General features: G+C 38.7%; 1 protein-coding gene across 1 annotated transcript; it reads left to right on the plus strand.

Annotated features, from left to right (window-relative positions):
- Positions 675 to 8170, plus strand: GMNC (geminin coiled-coil domain containing). Its single transcript, XM_018050145.1, has 6 exons — positions 675 to 867; positions 1085 to 1221; positions 2434 to 2608; positions 4285 to 4373; positions 5225 to 5341; positions 6832 to 8170. Exons 1-6 carry the CDS (start codon positions 675 to 677, stop codon positions 7447 to 7449), a joined length of 1329 nt encoding a protein of 442 aa, XP_017905634.1. The 3' UTR covers positions 7450 to 8170.

Genomic DNA, 9546 nt, shown 5'->3' on the forward strand with positions numbered 1-9546 from the left:
ATCGTTGTGAAGAAAAACCAACACAGAGACACAGTTGAGACTCCTAAATTTATAGTTTAATTCATTCTTTATTCAGCACTTAGTACATGTTAGAAATTGTTCTGGGAGTTTGGGAGACAGCAGTGAGCAAAATAGTCAGAAATGGCTATTTCCCTGAAGCTCACTTTCTAGAATGAATAGAGATCACCTCCACATTTCACACCCACTTCAGAAGCTGGGGAAAATGAGACATACTTAATAGTAGGAAAAAGCCAATCAATCAGCAAGCTGATATTTACCAAGAAGCCAGAGAAAACCCAGGAGCAGTATTCACCTGGGGGTTGGAAGGCTTCCCCAAGTGCTGCTCTGATGCCTGAGAAGCTGGTGTGGGCTTTTTTTGACAACACTCTCTGGCTCTGGGGCCAACCTGTGCGCCCCGCCCAGCCCGGCAGCTGCAGACTCTCGCGGGCAAGAGCTGGTGCGCCCCGTCGGTCAGGGCGGTGCCGACACCGCGGGTCCTGATGCCGGGCCAGTGGGACGCGCAGCGAGCCAGCATTCGCGCGGATTTTGAAGCCGCGTTGCACACCCGAAGCGCCGCGGGTCCGCCGTGAACACACTGCCTGCAACCCCGAGCCGTTGATCCTGGGTCTGGGGAGCAGGTCGCCGAGAGTGCCAGTGACTTTGGCTTTGGCTGGATGTCTCCTGACCCACGTCACCAGCCTGACAGCCTTGCACCAAATCAGAGGGCGGCGCTCGTCACCGGGAGCTCCTGCAGATTAGAACTCGCCTCTCCTAGCTCCTCCCCTCAGTCCCATTTAAAGCAACCACCCGCTTATCCGAAAATTGAGTGGGCTCAGTTTCCTCAGCGCCTTCTTCCAGGGCAAGATGGTAAGTGAGGAGCTGGCATTAGCTAGTTCCCTGGCGAAACCGGGGGCGCTCTGAGAGCCAGAAAACTTTGCCTTTAGAATTTCTTCCACCTTGGAAACAAGATTACTCTGCTACCTGCCAATTAAAACAGGTCTTCTTTGCTGCTCTATCTCCCTTTTCCTCTCCCCCATCTTCTCCTGGCTTTCTGTGTCTGCCTCTCCGGCTCCTTCATTCTCAGTCTCTCTCATCCTTTTGTTCTTTATTTCTATTCTGACCTGTCTCCCAACTTTTCCTCTACACCTGCACTCACTTTTCATTCCACCTCTTCCTCTCGATTATGCGCATATTTGCAAACACTTGAACTTGAGGCTAGGGGTATTTGGGGTTTGTTTTCTTCTCAGGTGTCAATTGCATAATAGCACAGCTCTGATTCCAATAATAACCTCAGGGAAAGAGCCTGCAAACATGCCTTTAGAATAAAAGAAAATAGCACTTGATAAACCTTTGGCTGAATTTCTTTGGTCTGCAATGCCCACATTGGACTTGCTTCAAGACTGGACTTTTTCAAAACTTAACTTATTGGGAATGTTAACAAAGTATGACTTAATTGACTTAACTTTCTTTTTTCCTCTTATTTGTTTTCTCTGTGTTTATGCTATGCCCAAGAAAGTTCACAAGTCAACAAAAGACTTGTCGTGGTCAAAAAGAGTTTGTCCAAAGCTAGTCTCTGATGAAATGAATGGCTTTTACCTGATTAAACATTGACAAATAATTAGGAATGGTCTGTTGTACAAATTAACCCAGGGAGGCTGCATACCTGCTCCTGACTGGACATTTGGAAAGACTGTGTGTTTGAGGTTTGAGGAGGCAGGGGCAGGAGGGTGTTCACTGGCTCAGAACACAGTAGAGAATACATGCCAGACAGTTAGTCGTGCAAGATAACTTTGGAAAAGCATTGAGACCTGGTGATGGAGGGACCTACAAAGAGCTTGCTGTCTTTCCTAACTAACCTATTTCAAGAGGATCCAGTAGCATTTAAAGTCAGAGGAAGAGAGGAAAGAGGAAGGGAGGAATGGAGCAAGGTTATGATTCAGAAACTAAAATTTAAAAGTTAGAGTATATGGTATGTTCTGTCCATTCCAGCGCTAGCATTCAAAGTTTTTTTAAGTTATTAGAAATATAACTAAGATATTTGCAAGAAAGAGTCAAATAGTTCTTACACGATTCATTCATTAAGTAGAATTTCTTTTGCTTAGATCTTGGGTAGCCTGTTAGATGACTGAGGCATAGCAACAGAGAATACTCCTGGATATTTACAAATTTGGTCCATCCAATAGTAGCCTGTTCTATGCTGAGAGGACCTACGGGAAGGACTGGTTGAACCACGAAGCTGATTCCTTTTTAGTAATTATATTTGGATCACTCAGAATTAATCTGGGATCTATACTTAGCATCTTTACTGGGTTTTATTCACTGCATGTATTTTCTGCTTCTTTCTCCCATTCTTTTCCCACTCTGAATGCCCATCACCGCATCTCTTGGGACAACCCTCCCACCCCCAACCAACCTACATACTGAATTTTACAGAACACCGTTCTGCCTTGCCAAGACCAGTACTTTGTAGGAGGTCAGAGCTATAATTGTCCGTATTCCACTACAACGTCAGAATCTAGTGTTGACGTTTCCACGGAGACTTGGGTCTCTTTCTGGGCTGCTGGTTTCCTGGACAACAGAGAGCCCCAACAGGCACCACAGGCACAGGGTAAGTTCTGCTCTTCTGCTTTGCTGGTAGATCAGAAGCCCTTTCCCAGTACTCATAGTTGCAAGGCATTATGGGCTGGAACTCTGTAGAAAAAGGAATGATAGGTAAGGTTTAAGAAAGCCCAAAGACTCCTGTATTTTGCAGCCTAAATAACTTCCTTTTTTTGTACTTGCCAAAGAGTGAAAATGGGATTCTACTCCTTGTCCACTGGATAATCTGCATTTCTTCCATACTATACTATACATAAAGTATAATATGTATACTTTACAGTTCTTGGAGATTTCCAAGTCATTGAGAAAGTTTAGGTCTATGTCAAAGTTATATAAACACTACTAGTGAATGCTTTGGGAATTAAGAAACTAGTTAGAAGCTTTTTGTTGTGCTGGTTGTTTTGTTTGTTTGTTTGTTTGTTGTTTTCATTAAGGAATATTTCCCTGGGAATGAGAGAGAAGCAAGCAAAATTACTAATCTTTTATTTAAAAAAGGAAATTCTATGAATAGTGCCTTATAAATGGAAAAAAAAAGTCCCATTTTGCCTAAAGAAGACTTCAACTTTGGAGGGGAACATAACTTTTATGGAAAATGCCACATTAGTTTTGCCATGGGGCTTAGTAAACAGTATCTATAAATATTAAACAAATTTTCTGTATTAACACTGAAGTTTCTGGAATAACTATAAGACACCTCAGAATTCTTTATCTGTAGTACTATTTCTGCCACATGTATTTATTTGATTTGAAGAAAGATACAAGCAAAAAGCCCCCAATTTTTGAAACACACTTAATGTCCGGAAGGGAATTATTTAATTTTAGCTTTCTACCACAAGAAACAAAGAAAACAGAATGTATGAATATGAAACCAAAGATTGTATAAAATTTTATTCCTATCTTGTTGTCCATCATTCCAATTAAAAAAAAGTAGTTCAGTAATATTTTAGTTGACTTAGAGGTGATCAAATTTCCAACTGTACTAAATCAGGAAAAGAAAATAAAAGTAAACCAACTTAGCATGCCCAAGCAGGCTTATTGGTAGGCATAATTCGCTGTCAAACATGAAAAAACAAAAACTTTGAAAAAACATAAAACATACAGGTAATGACATTTGACATATATGAGTTTTAGTACAGTTTTGCGATTTTCATTGAGTTCTTCAGAAAAAAAAGTTCAAATTATTTTGAAAAAGAAAGTGCTATTCCATAAAATTCTGAATAGATACTCTCCATCAGACTTCACTGATAGGCAGAGATTTTCATCTGGGGAAAAAAAAAATGGTTACATCAAAAATAGGATTTGATTCTAGAGACAAACACTATATTACCTAAGCACTGCAGCTTAGAAAATAAGATAAAAGCTTAGAAAACATAGTAGAATTGCAATGCAGGCCTAATTGAGGGTGGGCAGATAAACATTTGCATGAATTAGTAATGCAGACAGGAACTCTTATCTCCTGAAAATTGACCTCTGAGACACTTGCAGACAGTCTTTGAATATTTGTCTTTCATAGCATGCCTGCCCCTTCTAAAAACTTTAAATATGTCATTTTCCCATGTGAAGGCAATGGCTAGCTTCAGAAAGGTAATTGAACTTACTGCCTTTCTGAAATCCTTTGGTTAGTTCTTTATTACACAAAAACTACGTTTGTATTTTCTCAGTTATCCATTTTGTGTTTTCACATAGAACCATCAGGTGACTCGAATTTCCCTGTTCCTAATTTGTGTTCATGGGAAGAGGCTCAGCTTTCCTCTCAGCTCTACAGGAATAAGCAGGTACGTATAGATAATCAGAACATGGAGATCAGCCGTGTTCCAAGTAGTTCATTCTCAACACCATCCCTTAGTGTCACATGGCTTCCATGGAGAAGTCAAAGTGAAGGGATCAATGAGACAGAAAATAATAGCAAAACCAAAACCCTCTTGAAAGGCTTGCAGTCAAGCCCTAAACTCTCACATGTTAGCTGACCTCTTGAATCTTCTTTTACTTTAATCTGTGAAATGGAGATATTTGTACTGTCTACCTCAAAGGGCTGGTGGAAAGGTCAAATGATATAATGAGTGTGATAGTATTTTTGAGTCATAAATAGCTCATCACTTAGAGAAGAGATGATGACTATAAAAATTCTTACAAAGATTGCTTAATTTTCCATATTTTGTTTGTTGTTATTTCTGAGAGTAATTTGATCTTGTGGACATACAAACAGGTTGATCTGAGATGGAGGGAATCCAACCCATATTGTTTTTTCTTTCTTCTTTTTTTAACATGCAAGAAAGAAGCTCAGCGAAACCTTTATAAACACTGTTTTCTATATTTAAACAGTTGCACGCAGCTCATTTTCCTACATACCTTCTTGATCTCCTGTGGTTATGATTTTAAAAGTCATATAATCTCTCCAAACACTTTGCAAAGAATAAAAAAAATTCAGAGCACAAAGCTGAACAATCAGGTAGTAGGTGGGTGTAGATTGAATTCACGCCTTGGAGGACAAGGGCTCCCTGATATTGTGTTCATAAAACAAACAGAATAATAATCAAATTTAAGTAGGTTAAGGATCAGTGGTATTATTATAAGGTTACAAAGTCAACATAGTGGAGCAGCCATCACCATTGTCTGCTTTTTGCAGCTCCAAGATACTCTGGTACAGAAGGAAGAAGAACTTGCTAGGTTACATGAAGAGAATAATCATCTCAGACAATATCTGAATTCTGCTCTAGTTAAATGTCTTGAGGAAAAAGCGAAGGTATGTGACTATCCCCTTTATACAGACAGAGAAGTGATGTGAGAAAGAAGACCATTTGGGTAAAAGTCTTTGATTACATGTAAGAAGTGTATGAAACAATATGTCTTGAAATTCATCAATAGGATGGATGTATTTTTCTGAAAGAAAAATAGCGCTTTCAGAAGAATGTTTATGTATAATTTCTCTGAAGTATCTAGATTGCAGGTTTTAGCCATAATGTTACAAAAGGAGTACCTAAAGAATCAAAAACCAGTCAAGGGGGTTGTGGAGACAACAGAAATTAATCGTAAGATAGATGGTTGAAACATTGAGGTGGAAATTAGATCTGAGAGACATGGGTTTCTTTCAACTGTCTGTTTGACTTTAGGTAAATCAGTCTCTCACTTGGGGCCTCAATTAGGTCATTTGTAAATGGATGGACTAAAACGATCTTTTAAGAATCTTTCCAGCTCTAAATGTTATAAATACGGCTGGAGCCGAATGGAGCCGAAATAGCTTAACTGACGATTAGACATAGCCAGTAACATTACCTTTTAATGAACAGTATGTTCTTACCCGTTAAAATGTTTCTAACTCATGGATAGTTTGCCATTAGTGCCTTTTTGTTATTCTTCCTTTTGAGAGGTTTTGTATTTTTTTTTTTTACCTCTTTGCCATTCTCTTACCATTATTGTTTTATCATCAATCTTTACCTTACTTCTAGGCAAGCTACATTATTTATCTAATTCAATCATATTGCTTACAACTCTTACCAGATATAACAGTTTAGAGAAGAAAACCCACTATATTAGTTTCTTTAGAATTCTGTTTGCTTTGTTAAGAAAAGATAGTATAGCTCACAGTTATTAGCCCGGGTTCCGATCTTTAGCCACCATTCTGTAAAGAAGGACAGTTATCAAAGCAGTAAGTGATATTAATTAGGCATTTTTTTCTGTTGCTCTCAATTTTGCAAGATTTAGAATAATATGATACATATCACATGGGAGTGCTATGAAAGTGAGTAAAATTAGAGAAAAAGTATTCTGTAGCATTTTAATCAGTGGTTCAATCTAGATTCAGACTGTTTAGGTTTAAATCTAGGTTGAGCAATTCTTAGCAAGTCACTAATGTGCTTCTGCCTCTTTCCTCATTAAAGAAGATTTCAATAGCATCTACATAAAATTAGATCATGCATGTACCTCAGTACATGATAGTTGTTATTATTGCCATAATAACAATAATCATTACTTCCCTGAACTGAAATTTTAAAGACATCATATACTCCCTTCAACTTTTAAATGACTAGAACAATAATAAGAATTGGAATTTCTAAGTGGTAACATGTTATCATAGATTTTAACTTAAAGACAGGTTAATCTGATCAGTTTTGCTTTGTATGAGAAAATTTTATTCAAGTTTTCTAGGGAACTAATGTAACTAGTAAATATTTGACAATAATAAAGAAAATGATGTTGGGTGATTGATTGTATTTTCAAATACTATTTCCCCAGAAATTGCTGTCATCAGATGAGTTCTCCAAAGCATGTAGAAAATTCAGAAAGGGGAAGAGGAAACCCAAAGAGCAAAGATATTTTCCTCCTGAGATTCCCCATCATAAAAATGCCAAGAGAAGCCTTGCTAGTGAATTTGCTAACTGTGGACAAAATGGACCCCCTGTGGATCCCTGGGTTCTTCAGACATTGGGGTTAAAAGACCTCAACACCATTGATGACACCTCATCAGCTAACTACAGTGCCCTCTCGTCTCATGCCAGACAGACCACTAGCACATTTCCCCAGTTTCTGGATGAGGCAATTGATTATCCCAATGTCCCTGGGGAAGATCTGCCAATTGACTATGGAGGTGATAGAACTACTCCCTTGCAAGGCACTGCCAGCCACAGTGAAGATTTTCACTTCCTTTCTCAGCTTTCAAATCCTCCAGAAGGACTACAAAGTCTTCCTTACTATACTTCTGATGTGTCACCCAATAAGACAGAGATGGCCTTTTCCACATCCTTGAGCCCTCACTGTAATGTGAAGACTCACTCCTTCCACCAGGGACAAGCCTTTGTTCGTCGAGATGAAGAGGGAGGCTGGAAGTTTACCTGGGTCCCTAAGCAGTCTTAGTGACCCCCTCTTCTATCACAAAGGACTGCCATGAACTCTGTTTACAAGACCCTTCTTGCACTTGAACCTGACTATGTGGAAAACACAAGCTATTGCCCAGACAGTCTCCTGCCACTTTAAATGTCACTCTCAATTACCCACTTAAATCTGCAGGGAATGGCTTCCAAGAATCCATAATGAAACATGCCTGCTCTTCTTTCACCTAAATTTGACTTGTTTACACACCCCCACCTGCTGTTGACTTCCTCCCTTGGCCTTGTACTTGAAAAGGTATTTTCCAATTCCCTGAATATTCCTTTGAGATCTAAATGTGCTGTTCCAATTATAACAAGTCTAACAGCTTTTCTTCTTTCATCAAGCAGTTTAAATGTTCACAGCCTTCACCTTCTCAGTTTTATTTCTCTTCTGTTCCTCTTCATTTCTAAAAACTGCTTTTGAAATGACCGTTTTAATTGCCCAAAGTACCTGCTATTAGGTGTTCAAATATCTGAGGGTGGGGTTGAAATGAGTATCTTGGCCCATTGTTGTTCCTGAAGACATAATATAGGTATAAGTAACATTATATGAGACAATTCATTGAGTGTCCCATGGTGGAATTGACATATTACTTCAAATACTATGACTCTACTATAACACTGATAAAGTAAAAGATAAAAGATATTTAAAATTACTTGCCTGCATAGTGTATCAGCTTCTGCGGGCACCTGGCATTGTATTTGCAACCAACATGACTCAAACAAGAACATTTTTTGAGGGACTTGTGGTAACAGAATAAGTCACTGTCCTAAACTGCTTAGATGCTGATAAACTTCTATTCCTGCAAGTATAATCTAGCCTAGCCCTGACATTGTATTACTCATCCATTCAGTCATTCATATGTTCATTTTTTCATTCATCAATACACCCAAAATATTTGTAGAACACCAACTATTGGTGTTGTTGGTGTATAACACCAACACAGTTAGTACCAGGCATCGTGCTATGGGGTAGTGATAAAATGTGAACAAGTTAGACGCTGTGGGTACCCTCATGAGACTTAGACCCACTCATCTGCTGTGACCTTGAGAAAGCTACTTCCCTGGTATGAACATTCAGTTTTCTGAGCTATAGAATATAGAAGTCAGACTAAATAATCTCTAACATTCTATACGTCGAGCCTGGGTCCCATCAGCTTTATCCTAACATTGTCATCCCAGGGCACTATTCTCTAGTTTTGATTGGCACTGTAGATATGTTGGATGAACTTTTTTATATATGATTTTTTTTTAATGTGAGCCTTTTGTAGTTAACACTAGAAGTCATTGTTCTGATCGCAGTATTCTCTTCCTGGTGTGAATCCATTTTGGGGTTAAATCAATCTAATTGTGTGAGAACATGAATCTAAAAAATATAGACATTATTTTTCAAATAAGTGTGCATAGATTTAATGGAAATATTGACATAAAAGATTTCTCTCTCTAAATTAAACATATTCTTCATGCTCATGCTAGTTTTTCTTTCCAGCTCAAGTTCCCTATCCTTTCTAGAATATTTTACATTTCAAAGATGTGCACCCATTATTTTGGGGGGACCAAGCTTCAGTTGATAATAAAACCCACCATGTTGAATGCCCTTCCCATTTTTTCTTTATTCTGCCCTTCATTAAGTTGTCGCAGTCAGTGCCTAGAGAATGAAAGTTGCTCAGTCATGTCCGACTCTTTGCAATCCCATGGACCATACAGTCCACAGAATTCTCCTGGCCAGAATACTGCAGTGGGTAGCCTTTTCCTTCTCCAGGGGATCTTCCCAAGCCAGGGATCGAACCCAGGTCTCCCACATTGCAGGCAGATTCTTTATCAACTGAGCCACAAGGGAAGCCCTTCATTAAGTTGCGTGTACAGTCAGTGCCTAAGAGCATGAGTATTCTATCTGGAATTCTTTGCAACTAAGAGATATCTTTCATTTTTTGTTGCTGCTGTTTGGTTTTTGCTTTATTTTTGTGATGTGAACAAATAATCTTTGTCATAAAGCTTTGCTACCACCCAGTTTTCTGTATAATCTGTGAAGGGGAATCAAATATATTAAATATTTTATGATTTAAGAATAAATAGAACACAT

The sequence above is a fragment of the Capra hircus genome, chromosome 1, assembly GCF_001704415.2.
Source record: "Capra hircus breed San Clemente chromosome 1, ASM170441v1, whole genome shotgun sequence".
Taxonomy (NCBI): Eukaryota; Metazoa; Chordata; class Mammalia; order Artiodactyla; family Bovidae; genus Capra; species Capra hircus.

Excerpts from the sequence above, each read along its gene's own strand:
- GMNC (XM_018050145.1), top strand. The coding sequence starts at position 675 with ATGTCTCCTGACCCACGTCACCAGCCTGACAGCCTTGCACCAAATCAG. Across the intron at positions 2,609-4,284 it reads ACAGGCACCACAGGCACAGG|AACCATCAGGTGACTCGAAT; the intron begins GTAAGTTCTGCT and ends GTTTTCACATAG. Across the intron at positions 5,342-6,831 it reads GTCTTGAGGAAAAAGCGAAG|AAATTGCTGTCATCAGATGA; the intron begins GTATGTGACTAT and ends CTATTTCCCCAG.